General features: G+C 41.9%; 1 protein-coding gene across 1 annotated transcript in view; it reads right to left on the bottom strand.

Moving 5' to 3' along the window:
* The window catches only part of kif5ab (kinesin family member 5A, b), a 73,350-nt gene that overhangs the window by 6,394 nt on the left and 46,683 nt on the right, over positions 1–20,273 (bottom strand). Inside the window, exons 16-26 of the mRNA XM_034082514.2 lie at positions 18,419–18,625; positions 15,328–15,474; positions 13,187–13,375; positions 12,560–12,677; positions 10,667–10,731; positions 8,730–8,839; positions 6,946–7,047; positions 6,459–6,519; positions 6,274–6,345; positions 6,073–6,177; positions 4,228–4,444 (exon numbers count right to left, since the gene is read on the bottom strand). Of these exons, the coding sequence (XP_033938405.1) occupies positions 4,228–4,444; positions 6,073–6,177; positions 6,274–6,345; positions 6,459–6,519; positions 6,946–7,047; positions 8,730–8,839; positions 10,667–10,731; positions 12,560–12,677; positions 13,187–13,375; positions 15,328–15,474; positions 18,419–18,625 (1,393 nt within the window). The remainder of the gene's footprint in view (positions 1–4,227; positions 4,445–6,072; positions 6,178–6,273; positions 6,346–6,458; positions 6,520–6,945; positions 7,048–8,729; positions 8,840–10,666; positions 10,732–12,559; positions 12,678–13,186; positions 13,376–15,327; positions 15,475–18,418; positions 18,626–20,273) is intronic.

A 20,273-nucleotide genomic window follows, 5' to 3' on the forward strand; every position in this document is an offset into this window, starting at 1 on the left:
TTTAATCAGGGAAACCAAATGACTGCAATGCTCTCTTTCACAAAGGTTATACAATAAGGGCTGAAATCAAACACAAATTACAATATACAATATAAATCACTTCTCAAAGTTCTCCTTAGAGATAAAAAGAGAAACCATTATACTTCCAGGTCTATAACATTTCAGAAAATAGTAAAAGATGTCCATCCCGTTTTTTAAGTACAAGGTGATGCCTTTAAATGTCTGGTTTTTTCCGTCCAAATCTGTCCACGGTTAGTATGATAAGCAGCACATCTTCATATTTGAGAGGCTGGAAACAGCATTTTCTGCCATTTTAGCAGGAAGTAGAAACATTAATTTAACTATCAATTAATTATCACAATAGTTGGCTTATATTTGTATTTTAATCGACCGATTTAGTAATTGTTGCAGCTTTAGATGGAGACCTTGTTTTTATGTAGCCCATCAAATTTAGCATAAAGCAGTAAAATCACCATTTTATCAGCCTGTTTTCCAACACAGGAAACACACATTAGCTCTCCAGCTGAAGTCTTTTTGATCCAACTTCAAAACATCCAAACATGAACACACTTCTTGCAAGATCTTTTTTTTTCTTTATAACTTTAATATACACCAACACATCACAGTTATTCTGAGGCGCTTTAGTATAATCCCCATGGAAAATCATTGTTCTAAAGACTCTAAAATCAATAGCTAATTTTTCTCACAGCAGCATACTGTAGGCATCTCATTTGTTTCACAGAATTCAAACGCACGAGTCCAATTACCTTCAATAGACACAGTGATGAAGCAAGTCTTATTGATTAAAATGGATTACAATGCTTTTCTAATCATTGCATTTCTCTCGAAAGAGCTCTTTGTATAAATCCTTCGGAAAAAAATGCAGCCCTCCATCACATCTATCTGTTTGGTATTATAATTATTGTAGCAATTATTGGCAACTCATATATGTTGTTGAATTTAGTTTAAAAACGTTCTCAGGACCTTGCTCATGCATGATGAGGTGGAGTATGAGAATGGAGGAAGAATATACTGTAGGTACTGGACATTTCACGAAAGGAATTCTTGCACCGTGATAAAAGTTTCTCGCAGTACATTCCAAGTGCAAATTGAATATCAGAAGCAGAAGAAAAGGTGCGGATAGATGGAGAAGGGTGTTAGTATATGTAACCTTAGCAGCGGATGTGGAGAGAATTAGCATTTTACATATTAATGATTTGCATAAATCTAAACAGAATATTGAGACATTTGTCTTTATAATTTATTTTTATTTGAAATTACTGTTGAAATAAGATGCACACTGTAATGAATAAGAATAGTTAAAACCATACCGCATGAGTTTTAATGGATATTGTTTAATTGGCTGAAAGAGAAATTATCCTTCAAATTTTCCATCCATCCATCCATCCATCTTCTCCCGCTTATCCGTGGTCGGGTCGCGGGGGTAGCAGTTCCAGCAGAGAGCCCCAAACTTTCTTTTCCCTGGCGACATCAACCAGCTCTGACTGGGGGATCCCAAGGCGCTCCCAGGCCAGCGAAGAGATATAATCCCTCCACCTGGTCCTAGGTCTACCCCTTGGTCTCTTCCCAGCTGGACGTGCCTGGAACACCTCCCTAGGGAGGCGCCCAGGTGGCATCCTAACTAGGTGCCCGAACCACCTCAACTGGCTTCTTTCGACGCGAAGGAGGAGCGGCTCAACTCCGAGTCCCTCCCTGATGACCGAACTTCTCACCTTATCTCTAAGGGAGACACCAGCCACCCGGCGGAGGAAACCCATCTCGGCCGCTTGTATCCGCGATCTCGTTCTTTCGGTCATGACCCATCCTTCATGACCATAGGTGAGGGTAGGAACGAAAATGGCCCGGTAGACAGAGAGCTTTGCCTTCCGGCTCAGCTCCCTTTTCGTCACAACGGTGCGGTAAAGCGACTGCAGTACCGCTCCCGCTGCTCCGATTCTCCGGCCCATCTCACGCTCCATTGTTCCCTCACTCGAGAACAATACCCCGAGATACTTGAACTCCTTCACTTGGGGTAAGGACTCATTCCCTACTTGGAGTGGACAGTCCATCGGTTTCCTGCTGAGAACCATGGCCTCAGATTTGGAGGTGCTGATCCTCATCCCAGCCGCTTCACACTCAGTTGCGAACCGATCCAGTGAGTGCTGAAGGTCGCAGACCGATGAAGCCATCAGAACCACATCATCTGCAAAAAGCAGTGGTGCAATCCTTAGTCCACCGAACTACAGACCCCCTCCCCCACGACTACGCCTCGAAATCCGATCCATGTATATTACAAACAGGATTGGTGACAAAGCGCAGCCCTGGCGGAGGCCAACCCTCACCGGAAATGGGTCCGACTTACTGCCGAGGACCCGGACACAGCTCTCGCTTTGGGAGTACAGAGATTGGATGGCCCTGAGTAGAGACCCCCTCACCCCATACTCCCGCAGCACCTCCCACAGTAACTCCCTGGGAACCCGGTCATACGCCTTCTCCAAGTCTACAAAACACATGTAGACCGGATAAGCGTACTCCCAGGCCCCCTCCAGGATCCTTGCGAGAGTAAAAAGCTGATCCGTCGTTCCACGACCAGGACGGAATCCGCATTGTTCCTCCTCAATCTGAGGTTCGACAATCGGCCTGACCCTCCTTTCGAGTACCTTGGAGTAAACTTTCCCGGGGAGGCTGAGTAGTGTGATGCCTCTGTAATTGGCACACACCCTCTGATCCCCCTTTTTGAAAAGGGGGACCACCACCCCGGTCTGCCACTCCTTCGGTACCGTTTCCGACTTCCACGCAACGTTGATGAGACGTGTCAACCATGACAGTCCCTCAACACCCAGAGCCTTCAGCATTTCCGGGCGGATCTCATCCACCCCCGGGGCTTTGCCACTGTGGAGTTGTTTGACGACCTCAGTGACCTCCCCCCGGGAGATTGGCGTTGATCCCCCGTCATACTCCAGCTCTGCCTCTAACATAGAGGGCGGAGTTGTCAGGTTCAGGAGTTCCTCAAAGTGTTCCTTCCAACGTCCCAACACTCCATCAGTTGAGGTCAACAACGTCCCATCCTTACTGTACACAGCTTGGATGGTTCCCTGCTTCCCCCTCCTGAGGTGTCGGACAGTTTTCCAGAACAACTTTGGTGCCGCCCGAAAGTCCTTCTCCATGTCTTCTCCGAACTTCTCCCACACCCGCTGCTTTGCCTCGGCCACGGATGAGGCTGCTGCCCTTCGGGCCTGTCGGTACCTTGCAACTGCCTCGGGAGTCCCCCGGGATAACAAATCCCTGAAGGCCTCCTTCTTCAGTCGGACGGCTTCCCTGACCACCGGTGTCCACCAGGAGGTTCGAGGGTTACCGCCCCTTGAGGCACCTAAGACCTTGAGACCACAGCTCCCCACCGCGGCTTCGGCAATAGAGGCTTTGAACACCGACCACTCTGGTTCAATGTCCCCAACCTCCACAGGAATGCCCGAAAAGCTCCGCCGGAGGTGTGAGTTGAAGGCCTCCTGAACTTGGGCCTCCTCCAGACGTTCCCAGTTCACCCGAACTACACGTTTGGGCTTACCAGGTCTATCCAGAGGCTTCCCCCGCCACTCGACCCAACTCACCACCAGATGGTGATCAGTTGACAACTCCTCAAACTCCTTCAAATTTTCCATAAAATAAAATGATGTCAAATAATTTCAGTGGACTCATGTTGACACGTTTCCTTGAACACACACATCCTTTGTTTTGAAAGCATTGAGATGCACTGGTAGAATAATTCACCTCATGCAAGATGGAGTCATTTGAAGTTGTTGTGCTGCAGTATAAATGACTGTTATTTCTTTGAGAAGTAATAAAAGCCATACTTAAGCAATTGAGAAAAACTGTAATATGCCTCTAAATAACCTTAATGTCATGAAAACGGCTGTGTGTAATTTGATCGTGGACTGAATTACATAAGATGCGATATACTGTATTGTCATTGCATATTGTACAAGTACTGAGGCAATGAAATGCAATCAATGTCCTAAAAAGGAACGTAATAGTGCATATTGCATATTAATACCCATAGATCAGATTTGAATAGAGAGGTGCAGAGGACAGAGTGAAAGATCATTTTATGAAATAACAGCTTTTACTGAAATGACACGTGTAATACAGTGTGTAGATCACTGCTGATGGCTGTTACATTATTCTGAAGTATTTTCTGAGTGTGTGAGTCAGTGAGCAGGATGATATTACCTATGTGTGCAGCATGGGGCCGGCGGAAGGGATTGCGGACCCTCATCACATCCTTGATGCGCTCCACCTCCTGCTGGTAGCGGTGGCGGTCCTTCATGGCTCCTTCCTTCGCCTCCTTCAGCGCGACCTCCAGAGCCTTGACTCGCTCAGCTGTAGACCGAAGACGTTTCTCCAGTTTTGGAAGCTCACAGCGAAGATCTGCATTGTCACGCACCAGCTGTCACACAAAAGAAGACATAAACCCGGGGATTAACTATCTTCCTATTTCCCATTTCCATTCCATAGGAAAATGATCGTGCAGTTTTTCACTGTTAGAGATCCAACCTTTTGTCTCCAAGAAGAGAACATTGAAATCAATAGTTAAAGCATACAACAATGGATGTAGCAAAGTGACCTCACAAATCTCTTTACCTGGAACATTTATATTAGTTAGACCCAAATAAGTTGCCTTAAGGAAAAATGGTCTAAGAATATACATTGCTCTGTGTTTCATCCGTTCATCCAATTATTCCATTTAATCTGGCAAGCAAAAAAAGAGAATAATGTGTTAGTGAGTTTTGTTAAAAGCCAAGAACCCAGAACCAAAGGATCAACTTTAAATCTGTATTTCTGTAACGTTGTGTTGCCAAGGTTCTCCAAAAAAGTTAACCATTTTAAAAAGAAGTTAGATATCAAGAAAAAAAGTGTCAGCCATGACAGAGTCTGTGGGAGTAAAGCATAACACTGACGGAATGTTTCATCCCCACCAATATGTTTTTACACATTTGTTAAAAGCGTTTAGAGACACAATCCTGTGGTGCACTGTGCAAAGAATAATACTCTTTGTATCCAAGTAATCTAACAGGCTAAGGATCCTAGATTCAGGTTTGGCAGAGCTATGTTATTGTTTGGTTGAGAATCATTTTGAAGAGAAATGGGAAATAGAGGCACGACTCCTATTTTCCAATTGATGTAATAAGAGAAATCATGACAGGTGTGAGTGTTTCCAGATGGAAATACAGTCAGTCAGTACTGTGTCTGTACGAGGGCAGGACAAATCAGACAGAGCAGAGCCGCTGTCCTGCCTGTCTTTAGGAGTCTTATCACTCTCCTCTGGGAGCTTGTTGATTTATGACCATGACTTTCATCTCCTTTCCTACAGTATCAGCAGGGGGTAGATGGGATGGAGTCTCCCAGCAGCCACTTTAGGATTGGCTTTCTGACACTGCTGCAGTGCAGCGCTCACCACTCTGCCAGCACCACTTTGTGTGCAAGTCTGCAGAGCGTTTAGCACATCCACACTCGCTCTAGTGTAGTCCATTTAGGAATATTAAAGTTGGATGTGTGAAGTGTATGTGTGTGTCTGTGTATATTTGAGTGTTTGTGTCTCATCTTTTTGAGTGCAGGGTTGACTTTGAGAGATGGTGTGCGTCAGATTCAGAGAGGATAAAAGGCGTGTTTTATGTGCACCTGCATGATGAATTATTTTGTATTTACCAATTCTGAGCGACTGAGTACCGGGCTTCCTCTCCCTGAAAGCAGCGTGGTTTAACACCTGCTTCTGCTCTGTTTTCAAGGAGACTTATATTTGAAGTTGCAATAGTAAAATGATTGATGGTGCCTGCATTACTCTTGTCAACAATGACAAACAGTGCACACTGTTCTGTATTTTAATTTGGCTCTGCTCATATTTACTCTATCCTGGTAAGGCGTTTCAGCCGACACTGCTGCGCCATGGCACAGTGATAATCACATTTACAGGCTGAGCCAAACACTATTATGTGTCCTAGTTTCAAATGAAATGTTGGATGGATAAAACATGTTCTGTTTTCTCACTATCATTTATATTTTGATATGGGCTGTTACCTGTTTGTGAACTTTTGTAAGCTGGTCGAGGTTGTTTTCAAGAAAGGAAATCTTCTGTTTCTGACTGATATATCCCCCTCTCTCATCAAGCTCCAACTGTGCACTCTGTGGACAGAAACAATAAAGAACCTTCAACCTCGGAAATACTGCAGTTCAAAAAAGTTGGAGGATTCAAGATTCAAGAAGTTGTTTCCGTCTTACTTTTCTAACTCGGGTCGTGAGGTCTTGAACGAAAAGTTTGCGGAGGTTGTGCAGGGTGTAGAGCTCACGAGACTTCAGAATAAAGTGAGAGAGGAAATAGTGCAGTTAGAGTAGTTTGGGAGTATTTAGTGGATCACTGGCCCGTGAGGGAGCCAAGTGAATCGTGACAGCAAATAAGGACTTACAACCGTGTCTTCCAGCCCTTTGAGGTCCCGCTTGGACTGCTCATGACGCTCATGGAGAAATCTATATATTGACAGAAAGATAGATAATTAAAAAAACTCCCTACAGCACATTTTTGCCAGATTAAATCATGAATAAAGATCGCATCTAACTCTGGCTTCAATCTGCCATCTGATGCAATACGCTGCAAAGGGCAGTGCAGACTGAAACAGACCTATTAGCAGCCAGCTGTTACCTTTCCAAGAACTGAAAGGGGTTAAAAGGGTTCATTTTAGTTACAAACTGTACGACTTTATTCCTCCACAGGGAGATAAACGTATACTGTAAATAGGATGACAGAGCTGCAGAGAGAGAGGAAAAGAAGTAGACAAAGCGAAGACGGATGACAGAGAGGAATGGAAGATGTGAATCAAAAGAGGCAGCTCGCCGTTGGGCCTCCATATGGTGGAGTGTTTGAATGCTGGCCAGGACAGAACAGCAGAGACTCACGTCAGTTCCTCCAGCTGCCGGCTCTTGTGATGTTCTTGACTCCTGAGATGTTGAAAGTCGTAATGCAGTTGCTCCAACTCCAGCTCCTGCTTCTGGTTACAACTGAAAAAGTACAAAATGTAACAAGACATATACATCATTTCTCTCTCCTAAAGGAAATCCAAAATTGGGGAAATGTAAAATAAGATATGTAATACAATGGGTTCAATCTGGACATGGAGGTCAGCAGCACCAAAAACACATATTAGTCAAACTTCATGAACTCTCATGTGCCTTAACATTTTTTGCTATTTAATCTAAGTTCTTAGAATTTAACCACTATGCATTTTCCAATAAATATTACAGGACAACGAGAGAGGTTGATTGGATGTTTGTAAACTGGTATAAAATGCCATTTAAGAGAATCATTGTTGACAATTGCTTGTATTGTGATGAGTTTTGTTTTGGCCTCAGCTTGACACTGACAAATGCGAAAAATAAATTGTCTTCCCTGTCTCTGGGGGGTAACGCTTCAGCTCAGTGGCATGCATAGACTTTCAAAGCGGCATGATCACAAATGATGAGAAGGCTCAATATTTCTTTGCAGGGTAAGGATTTGTGTCCTCATGGTCACATCCAAGCTGTTAGTGTCACATTAGGGTACAGATACATCCTGTTTTAAAATAGCGCACTGCGTTTCCTCATCAACTTGAACAGTTTATTTTATCATGCTCCACTTTACTGACCCTTAAATCTTGGACAAATATTTATTATACCTTTCTGTTCTGCTGCAAGGATCAAAATGACCACACTACTGCTTCCAGATCATTTCTGTTCTTCTTCCATCCCTTCATACATCCATTTTCAAGCTGCTTATCCAATTCAAGCCATGTCAGCAGGACAAGCAGAGCAACCCCACCCCTCTGCAGCTGCTCCATGGGTCAGTACTCCTCGACCATTTGCGAAATGTACTTTAGTTTCTCAAGGCTCTGCACTGCAGTCTACTCCCAGACGTTCATGCTTGTTACAGAAATCTTCAAAACAAGGCACCTGAAGGGGCATGCTTTCAAGGAGCCCAAACAAGGCCTGGGGTTTTTCAATGATCTGTGGTAATTAGCAGAAGCATCTAAAGTCCTCCCACACTGCAGTTTCCTCAGCATGTCAACCCCCACACATATTGATTTCAGACCCTCTTACAGCTACCGCAAGACTTTTTGAGAACTCATGGACTGAGACATTGTATCCCCAATTATAGCATTTTCACACTGCATATGACGGAAGAATAGGAATACAGATTTAAGCCTACAGCCAGCGGAGTGGATAAGCTGTCTGCGTTGGAGCCATGTAAAACCTGCTTTGTAATGCAACACAGTCCAGGGTCAAAGAAAGTAGTTATTATGCCTTTTCCTTGATAACCTATCATTTTGTATATTCAAATGATATCAGATAACATTTAAGTCATGGGAAGTACTAAATAAGACACTGTGATTTAGGTTTTCAGCTAGTTTAAAGTGTATTGATCACAAAGTGCCTTTTATTACCCCAGATGAAATTGCCCAACAGATTACCTAAGTCATTCCTACATTAGCCACTCATCAGGAAGCTTAATACCGGTGTTTATGTACTGTAAAGCAATGCTGACTAAAAGTTACATTTAAGACAAAATAAATTAGTTTATTTTCATGCAACTGGCCCCTGCTTTAAAACACTCCTGAACTCCTATTGTCGTACTCCTGTACACGCTAAGTATCTGTAGCCTTATTAAGTTTCTCTGAAAAGGTGAAGAACAATAATGAAGCACTGACTCAGTTAAGTCGTCGATGATCTTCTGGTTCTCATTGATCTCATCTCGCAGGCGACCGAGCTGTTTGCTGTGCGACTCACGATGTGACTCCATCTGCTGCTCCAGAGCCCTCTGAGGTATGGGCAACAAGAAGAGGGGAGACATACATACATAGAGAGAGAGAGAGAGAGAGAGAGAGAGAGAGAGAGAGAGAGAGAGAGAGAGAGAGAGAGAGAGAGAGAGAGAGAGAGAGAGAGAGAGGAGAGAGAGAGAGAGAGAGAGAGAGAGAGAGAGAGAGAGAGAGAGAGAGAGAGAGAGAGAGAGAGAGAGAGAGAGAGAGAGAGAGAGAGAGAGAGAGAGAGAGAGAGAGAGAGAGAGAGAGAGAGAGAGAAAGTAAGTACCCGGAGGTGGGAACAAAACTTAATCACAAAGTAACAAGAGAGAAAAGCATTTAAGCCTCCAGTGGACATCGTGAGTAAAATCCACTGGATCGTGCAAAACATCCTCTGTATAAGGGCTTTGACTTGTATTAAAAATAGTTTACTAACACCTTATTACTTTAGATTCAATAGTGATGACATGGAGCATTTTCCTAAATAACCTATGTTTTATAAAATAACCACAAACTGACTGACATAAAACCGAAGGCCTGGTAGTGTTGCAGTATAATGATGTGAAGCGGCTGGCTTGAGTGTGCTGTTTGCTCTGGCAACAGCGCAGGAGCAAATGTTTGACCAAAGGATCCCCAAACAGTTAAACCAAGACATGTTAGTGCTTAACAGATTTGTCGAATAATAATCACTCAATAACAGATCGATACCTTTTTATCATATAATACTGTACAAAACATTTGAGTTTTCCAGAATCATCAATCTTAGGATTTTCTGCTTGTTTATATGTTGTGTCATTGTACATTCAGTGCTGTATCTTTGGAGTTTGGGCATTTACTTAAGATGAGCTATTTAAAGAATGAGGAACAGCTAAACAATTTGTACAATATAGCTTTCCTCTAAGTCTTAGATAGCAATATTGATACCTCTCTGTATGATAATAATATGTAGCAGCCAGTTGATTTAACCATTAATAGACTGGACACGAGGGGAAAGGGTTATCATAGCTTTGTCCAAAAAATAAAATCTTCCTACAGCACATGAAGTTCCCTCAGACATTTGTTTCACATAAAGAACATATTTCCCGTTTTACATGTCAAATTATTTCTTAAAAAAGACAATTGATGAATCCATTTAACATTTAAATAACTATTGCAGCCCTACTTTATATGCAACAACACTTGCACTCCCATTATGATGTACTGACACCGTGCTCTGAAACATTAATGTACACTCAAAGACTCAGAGACACACACCCACAGCTCACACACACACACACACACACACACACACACACACACACACACACACACACACACACACACACACACACACACACACACACACACACACACACACCATGTATACATCACTTCAGGGGACATTACATTGACTTACATACATTTCCTAGAGACTTATCCTAACCTTAACCATAACCAACACATGCCTAACCCTAACCCTAACCCTAACCCTAATCCTAACCAAGTCTTCACCCTAAAATGAATGATTCCCCTCATGGGGACCTCCAATTTGTCCCCATAAGGGAGGCGAGTCCCCACACGTGACTATGTAAACAGATTTAGGTCGCCACAAGTATAGTAATGCTAGTCCACACACACACACACACACACACACACACACACACACACACACACACACACACACACACACCACACACACACACACACACACACACACACACACACACACACACACACACACACACACACACACACACACACACACACACACACACACACACACACACACACCTGCAGGCAGCAGAGTGCTGAGGCAGTGTGAGGAAAAGGTCATTACACTAAATTGCTCTCACTGTAGTCATGGTTACCTTTATATCACAGGAATCCTGGACAGAAGAGGGATTCTTGCCGCTGGTGACCAGTGCCATGCTCTCTAAAAACAAACATGCACACACACAACGGTAAGATCAAACAAGACAGAGGGAGGACGAGAAGAGAGAAGCAGGGAGATAAAACACATGATTGAGATGACAGAGGTGACAGTGGCATGACTTTGCCAGCATAACAGCACCACGCTTCATTTGACAGAGAGGTCAACTACTACTCGGGCCTCGGGTGTGATAATACCGGTTATTGAGAACGACAGCTACTGTATCATGCTGATCTAATCTGTCGACAACTCGTTGCTCTTCCTAAAATGTCCCGTTGTCTGATGATGAAATTACGGAGCTCTTTACTTTGCTGTGTTTTCAACACAACCTGCAGCACTTTGTATTTATTTACTTCTGTAATGACTCAAGGAGTGCCTGGCTTAAGTACGGACACAATTGATTTACCTGGACTTAATCCACAGGTTTTTTACAGGATATTTAGGACTTACATTGCCTTTGGCCTGATTTGTGAATTGTGTCAGTATACCGAGAGTATCTGCAGCTAGATGACCGACGCTCAAATGTACCATTAATCTGTTCATGTTGGGGCAGTGATATGTTTGGAAGCTTAAATCTGTCAGTGTTTACCCGATTTTTCTCGACAGGACAGAAAGGCTTCTGGCAGAGACTAAAACTCTCATTGAAGCCACGCAGTGCCCGCACTGAAGAGTGATCCAAAAACGTTCACTCCCTGCACTCCAGTTCTTTGGGTCCTGAGCAATCTACTCACAGAGAGTGTAGTTCATCAGATGACAGACCCACATATACACAGGGATTCCTTCAATTTGTATTAAATCAAATAGTTTATGCTGCATCCTCTCCCAGTTCCAGTCCAGTGAAGCGGAAATACATCAACAGATTGTTGTCTTTTGTTTACTTCCTCAAGAAAGGATTGTGTTTTGCTCTGTCAGAATATTAAACTTATATTTAATATCTGCCTTTGGCCAAAGTCATACATTTAACGTGTGTGGTTTAACCTGCATGCTGTCCTTCACTCTGTATTTAGCAAGAATGTCACACAGAAGATTATGATCCATCACTTCAATCACTTTGGCACACTGTCTCTATAAAAATGTGTGCTTTTATAGGATAAATATTCTACTTTAACCTGCAGTATTCTTTGATTTATTGAATACATATTTGTTTTTATGACTGTCGATTACTTTTGCTCCTGGAGCAATTGTATAATTTATCAGCCATAAATCTGTTGCATAGCTTTTCTCACCGTATTGTTGTTTCCTGCTTCACCTTTGAGTCTGAATAAATGGGAGACACTCTGTTCCTGGTTTGTTATTTTGATCACGTAGGGGAAATATCTCAACCTGAGCCAAAGACATTTTTATCACACAAACAGAAGCAAGACATTTTACATGTGCTGCGCTGACTCTGTTTATTCAATATTGATCCTTGGGGTTTAGCGAGATAGTTAGATTTCACCTCAAAACAGATTCATCTACTGTTACAAATGTCTAACATGACTGTGTATTTTCACATTTCTAAATACTTTTGAGGAGTTCATTGAGATTAGACATGAATGCCACTGTGGTCGTTTTGTCTGCAACAAAATAGGACGGATTGCCATGACATTTTGTGAAGACATATACAGTTTGGTGTGCAGAGGATGAAACCTGATGACCTGCTTGCCTTGATGTAATGATTACACAGTATACCTTCTTAACATCAGCATCATTGGATTTGACTCAAAGCAGTGCTGTGCTAAAGAAAAGTCTGGATTGTCTTTACTATTAGTCTTGTTTGTTGACTGGAAAGATACTGTGGTTATTTAATTATGATGGATTTTTTTTTACTATCATGATTACATTAGTCTACCTTGAGCTTGGAGTTTGGCCAGCTCTTCACTCAGAGAGTCATAGCTGTCTTCCAACTTCCTCTTCTTCAGCTCCACATTCTGCATGTAGTCCGTCAGAGAGCGGATCTTTGCCTCGTGCTGAAAACCAGAACACAGCGCCTCAGATGCAGGAGGTATACTAATGAGCACAGGACCTCGACACAGGATTTGACTCCAAGGATAGAAGTTCTACTCGCTGTGAAATGGATATGATTTACATTGAATATTTATGAACCCGTCATTAGGGATATAAATTCAAATACAGACGATAGTGGAACTCACAACATGAAGGGTTTCAAGCAATCAACAAAGAATGCACAACATCGTTTTGAGAATAATTTCTGCTAATGTGTTGATGCCACAAACAGTTGAGGGACATTTTGAGCACACTGCTCCTACTCAAAAATAAGTATCGTAAAAAAAAGGCCAAAGTCTTTCTGATTCAAAATGTCAATCACTCATTGGTGATGATAAATAATATTTTGCACTCTTGGTTTCATTGCAGATTGTCCTCATTTACCCCACATCAACACCAACATTTCCTGCTGGATTTACAAACGTTTTCCTACCCTGGATGTTTGAAGCTAGTTTCTCAGTCAGTCACTCACCTGTGAAATGAGGAGCTGACAGGAGGACAGCTCTCTGCCTGTCTCCTCCATCTTGCGGTGACACTCCATCTGGTGGCTCTCCAGATGACGGCAGCGTTTCAGCATGGACTTCACCTCAGACTTGATCTTACTGATGTAGAGGCGGGCCACGGTGAACTCCTCTTCGATTGAACCAGTGATCTCCACGGGCTGAAGAAAAATGAGGTAGAGAGGAGGAGAGATCGTTAAAAGAGTAGTGAAGATGTTAGCTTAAGATTTAGTGGGGACTGTTTAAAGACAGCTGGGAAGTTTAAGAGAGAGAGAGGCATCTTAGGGACATTTTGTAGGCACATCCGTTATGTTAAAAGCATCATTGAGCAGATGCTCCGAAATAAACTGTAAAGGACAGACTACTCCCACATATCAAAACAAATGTAAATATTATAGCTAAGATACATCAGTGGGTACGCCTATTACATATCCTATATCCCAGGTGCTATATTGAAAAAAATTATTCAAGGATATACAAATAATGACTATAATGTTTAATGCGTTGCCCTTCAGCTGGGTTTCTAACAGTAAGAAATAAGACATGATTCATAAAATTCCACGGATTTCGCAAATGTCAGGTTCAATTAAAGAGAAAGAGTGTCCTCGTCCCCCCTCTCATACACATTAGATAAAGGATGCCCTGGCCTATACTTTGTGAAATTGGAAAAAATTAAACACTGTATTAGGAGCTCAGACTTAAAGTTCACAAAAATGTGGCTACCCTTCTTAGAACATGTTAAGTCCCTCCAGTTGGAGCCTGTCCCCATTGGCTGAGTCGCCCCCCTGTACCGCAACAGTTCACAGGAATGCTCACAAAATTACTTGCAGGTTTTTATTTATTTATTTTTTATTTATTTATTACATTATTGTCTAATTGTAACGATGTATTGTTTCTTTGGGTTTTTTTTTTTAGAAATCGCAGGGTAAATGTAATGTATTGTATTGTTGCTGTCTTTGTATATTGAAAAATAAATCATATATTAAAAAAAAGAGAAAGAGAAAGAAAATCATGCATAAGCCATTATGAATGTTCCACTTTGACTTTAATATTAATTAATATTTCACCCTTAAAAATTAGATTGAAATTGTTTCTCTCAATTTGAAACCGTTTGACTTTCTGCCTTTTATGTCGGCAGGTTTTTATCACGAGGAAAGGAATAACAAATCATCAACAAGGCAGGCTTGGGAGACCAGCACATGTTGCATAAGAAGCCTCATGATAATAATGTTGTCTCTCCATTGTCTTTGCTTCTCGGAGTCAAGATGGTGTTCTATGTCAGCAATCCAGTGTGGAGAGTTTCCTGCCTTTAAAAACAGTTAAGGGCATCTTCCCATGTGACCCGGTTGATGTTGAAGGACTTGAAGACTTGCTCGCAGACATCTTTATAATGTAACTGTGGGCGGCCAGTGCACCTCTTTCCAGATGACAGCTCTGTGTACAGAATGTCTCTGGGGATTCGTCTGTTGTCCATCCTTTGGACAGGGCCCAGACAGCTGATGCTCTGCATCATTTGTTTTAGCATTCATTTGAGCAAGATTGGACAGATAACCGTCTGTCCTTGAAAGTAGGTAGTCTCCTTAAATTGATGTTCCACAGGCCTGCCGCTTGAGGAAACTAAGTAATATCGAAAGGGAGCCCACACACATCCCTGCATGACACAAACGATTTTATTTTGATGGTGTCTGATGTCGGGTTTGAAGGATGCAGAGGAGCAACCTATCTATTCAACCAAAAGGTCGCTTCCGCTCACAAGGTCATTTATATAAAAAAAAAATACTTCATTGATTTGGATGTAAGTAGGAAACTTTATGGAGCCAAACCTTGTTTTATATGTCATCTGCACCATGAAAAAGATAAATGTAACTACCTTTTATAGAGCCTAAATCAATAAGAAAGGCCAGTTTAATATGATTTTAAACATATATCTGTGTACTTTAGTCTCAAGTAAGTAAAGTGTTTTTTTATGCTAATGTCATCTATTCTTCCCAGATAGTTAAATGTTTCTTATGACTTAGGGGAAAGACTTGTGCTTGTTATTCAAAGTTTCAAACACTATCTGTTCCTTTGAACTGGTATATTACTCTAAGCTTGCATTGTGCGTCCCACTCACCAGCTTGATGTCCCTGTTCCCAACGATGGTGCTGAACTCACTCAGGTCCCTCATCAGGCTGTTGAGAATCTCAGTGATGCGTTTCCTTTGATGGCTGCTCACTTCCTGGATGCGAGACAGCTCTGCTTCTACAGCCTTGAGTTGCGCCTGTGGGAGGAGAGGAGCGAAATGAGGGATTAAACACAGAGGAAGAAGAGAAAGGGGAGGAGTTTGGTAGAGGGAGAAAAATAAAATGACGACAGTGAGAAGAGGAGAGATGGGAATAACGGGATTAAATTGTGTAAAAGAAGATTGAAATAGAGGAGGATTGAGAGTCCTTTAATCCGCGAGCACACACAGCTGTGAGACTCGCTTTAACCCCTGACCTCATTCCCATCCAAGAAATCCAAATAGCTAAAACGTCATGGCCGGCATATTAGAAATCAATGAACTACTGAGATGGGGCTGATGGCATCGGGGCTGGATGAAAGGATCCGGGGGGATGATAATGCTTTCTTTAATACTTCTCCATTTCGTACAGCAGGCTCCTAAACAATACTGTAACCTCAAATGCTCGAACACAATGAAACCATGAGGCTCAATCCAAGTCAAACAGAAGAAGGGAGTTGCAGTTTCTATACTATGGATGCAAATTATTTGATCTTGCAAATCTGTGTCACAATTTTTTCGACATAATAAACAACGGCAAACATTTAATGATATTGTTGTTCTTAAATTACCTTAACCCCATAAGTAATCCTTAATTTGACATACAATTTTTAAGTACTAAATTGACACATTTTATCAATTCACCTACCTGTTTTAACTCTCTATATAAAGCCACGTATAATACGTTTTTGTTTTTATACAACATTAATTAATATAGATGGCTTAACCATAATGACTGCCTCACACACAATACTACTGATATGCTATTTTACATTTTGAATATAATCCGGGGGTATTGGGCCTAAGAAATAGCCTGAAATGCAGAGCAAAATCCATCTACAGAACTCACCATACATTGTTAGTGTGTAATTGAATAATGTAAAACTCCTCAAGTTGTCTAAACCAATTTTCCAAAAACCATGTCATCTTTTCTGGCATGAGTCTGTTTCCATAGAGGTGGTGTAAAATGCATTGAAGGTGTTTCTTTCATTCCAAGTGGATTAACTATTGTCACAGATGACAGGGTTGTAATGCTGCATTTCATGGTTGAGTCGCTTTAAAGCACAACTAACCACATTCACAAATACAGTAACATTCACGCCTTTATCAACCTCTTCATCTTCATCCCCTTCATTAACTTCATCATTTTCCAGGTCATTTCCCATGTCAAAACATTGACTTAGCATAGAAGGATGTAAATAATTTACTGAAATAGATCCATTTCTGAGAAAAGAAAAACAAGGGTGGTTAATGAAAAAGGCTCAGTGTAGTTGAAGAAAGATTTATGGAGAGATATGAAAAGGAAGAGATGTTTTTCTTTAAATGATGAATGGACTTAATCGTAATGATACCAAATGCTTAAGTGGAAGGATGGATAGATAAGGTGCTTAAAGGAGCAGATGAATGGAAAGACAGTGAGCGATGGTATTTTGCAGAACAAGAGAGGAGCCTCCACTGGAATCGAAGTTGAAGACAGCTAAGGAGGTGGTGGATTAAAGACAGTAATGAATGTAATTCATTGCACCATTTTTCTAGGTCAACGCCAAAAAATGTATGAAGCAGCAACACTGCACATTAGCATAACAGCTGGGATGCAGAAAGTGGAGAATCTGTAATAAAGAGTCATGGGGGATGGAGCTGGAAAAGGCCCTGAGAGGCTGGTATAATGGGATTCTTTTTTTTACATCACTGTATGATTTCTTGCATTCAGTTTCACATCTCGTCAGCCTGCTAAGGCGGCGTCCCTGAGTGGAAGCTATGTCCGGTGAGAGGTTAGGACAGAACAGGAGGAAACGTCCACAGAGGAGGCGTTAGTGAGATGACAGAGGAAGGAAAAGAGGTTTCAGCTGGCTTCAGCAGGATAAACTGTGCAGTTGGTCGCTACATTGTCACCTCCTTTCATCTGTTCCTGGAGCCCCTTCGGAGAGACAGAGAGGGAGGAGAGGACGCCGGAGCAGATTGTAAAACGGTGCAAGAAATATTGAAGAGGTTTTAAGAAGGTGAATAATGGTCCACTCACCCCACAATAACTTCATTAAGGACTGATCTTTGCCTTTCTATTACCTTTATTTCTAAAGTAAATGCCAGTGCACTAAGACCACACAAATGTTGCTCATTCTTTTCAAAGACTGACAATAAATATGTCTGGTGCAATACATAGACCTTAAAATTATTATTTGAATAGAAGCAGAATGTCATTGATAACTACATTTCACAGGCTTCTGCAAATAAACTGTAATTAATAGTAACTCTGTCAACACTGAATGTTGTCCTCATGTGAACAGCTATTCAGTAAAAGATAAAAGGCTTCTGAAGAGAGTTTATGAAATAACTTTGCCCTTAATTAATTAGTTGTTAATAGTTGATATGTGATCACATTAACAACTAGCCACATTTTCAAGAATGAATGAGTTCATAGCTGTAGCTGTAGCTGTAGCTGCATATAGTATGAGGGTGAAGTCAGGCTGGAGCTGAAGAAACATCACTGCTGTCATTTGAACAATACTTTAGGCTTTCCTTCAAGTTGTTGATTATTAGTTGTTCATATGTATGTATGTATCTATTCATGACCGCTGGCTGCACAGTTTATAAGAATCTCATCTCTTATCTTTTCTTTTACAAAACTCTCTAATGTAATTAAGTATCTCTCTAATTGCATTTTGCACCAGTAGCTCTTCATATTCTTGAAAGACAGGGTTTAAAATGGAATAGATTATTTTATACCTAAAAACTCATTTTTTCCTTCTTCCTAATGGGCTCTCCTATAAATACACTATAACACAGTGTGCCGTTTGTTCCTGCCTTAATCAGTTAATCCTTCACTTTTGCTGCCTCTTTGTTTCTCTTTTCTCTTCATCATTCCTTCTCTGTTCGACCATTTTTAGCTGTACTGTTCCTTCTCCTATGTCGCATAAAACTGAGCCTACAAGAAGAAAACACCCACCACTTTCTTGGTCAGCTCTTCAGCCAGCAGCTTCTTCTGCACGCTCCTCTCCTCGACCTCCAGGCTCCTCTGGTCGTAGTTCACTGCCAGCTCCTCCAGAGCCTGGAGGACTTCTTTCACCTCGGCCTTGGCGGATTGATTCTCCGTCTGCAGCCTGCCGAGGTCTGACTGCACCTTCTCGCTGTCACCCCTGGAGGATGCCAGAAGCTGTGCAACACAGAGATACAACAACTTAATAGAAACTGATTTATCATCTTCTTAATTCACATGGCAGATCTGCTGGGTTTTAATTAGAAAAAAGTATATCTTGTTAATAACAGATAAGCCTGACAACAAACCCTGCTACTTAATATAGGTGTGAATTAAAAATTAAAACACTTTTTTTTAAATCTAAAAACTTTCACATGATGCTGTAAGAGAGGACATTATTTGACCACCTTGGTGTTTCCCTCTACAGTGTATGTGTACTGCTGCAGCCCATTGTGGGCAATTGTACTGAATGGATATCATTAAATGTAGATGTGTCTCTTCCCCGGGTGCCTGCATAATCACACTGCCAGTGGCGGTTCTACAGTGTGGCACGGGGTGGCAGCTGCCACCTCAGAAAAATGCCTTGCCACACCAGCTGCCACCCCAGTTAGCAGCTTTGTTTTGAAAAAAAAGTTGTGGCTCATCGGACATTTATGAGAGAAAACCTCTAATGTCCGAGTGCAAGTGAATGCAGCACAAGACGTAAGGCTTGTAACCTCTCCCCCGGCCCTGGAACGAGCGTGGAAATATGATTGGCGGCGATTTCATTTGAACGGGGGACAGCGCAAAACGAGAAGCATTTCGGATCCAAGTAGACGGAAGGAATGAGGTATTTGCGGTCAGGGTATGGCTGGGGTAGGCTACAGCCATACCAAGAAATAGCTTAGCCCCACCATGAAAAATGATGTTAAGGTAAGCAAAATAAAGTCCGCCAACTCGCACGGAGTAAATTGCACAGACAGCAATTAGTAAGATTGATTTCAGTAGCCACTTGTCTGGAAATACCGAAGATCAGAAACGGTTTTGAAAACTTTTGTCACGTAGTGATCATCTTTCTTAGAATACTTTTGCTGTAGTACATCTCTATATACATCGATACAACATTACGTGTTGATAGAAATCAACCCGTAATGAAATAAGACCCCACAGTTTGATGATTGATAGGTGTGTGGGCTGTCTTTCATGTTGACACACAGAACAATGGGGGCTATCCACCCTTATCCACAATGTAAAGTAATTCACAGCTTCTCCCCTCTTCTCTCTGTGAGGAGCAGCAGGTTCAGCTTTCAGAACAAAGTAACAAAAAACTAAAATGGCATTCATTTTTTTAAATATGCCGTGTAGTAATAGATTTACTTATTTGTCTTCTCAAGAGAGTACCAGAATGTGTATTTTATTTTAGTATTTCAAAAAATCTCCTGGAGGAGAATCCCCCCAGACCCCCCTGCAGGGGTTGGGTTTTCAGCACGTCAACTTTTTCACTTGTGGTGAAATTGCAGGATTGGCTCCAGGTCGCCCTTTTTATTTACTACAAGACAAATGTGCCTTTTTATTTCATACAGTTCGATTTGGATTGAGACAGGGAAATAATCTAAACCTCACGCGTGGCGTTTCACTGTCAAGGGGAGCGTGTATGTAATTACATTGCAAATACTGACTTGAGCCCCACCACTCTATGGGTTAGCCCTATAGATTACCCAACACAAATACTCTGGCGCCGCCCCTGTTTGCGGTCTACAATGACAGAGAAGAGCCTGTCAAGTTTGGCTGTACTCAGCATTGAATCAAAACGCACTAAAGCTTTAAATCTTAATAAGTTTGTGAG

Source organism: Pseudochaenichthys georgianus, chromosome 5 (assembly GCF_902827115.2).
Source record: "Pseudochaenichthys georgianus chromosome 5, fPseGeo1.2, whole genome shotgun sequence".
Lineage (NCBI taxonomy): Eukaryota > Metazoa > Chordata > Actinopteri > Perciformes > Channichthyidae > Pseudochaenichthys > Pseudochaenichthys georgianus.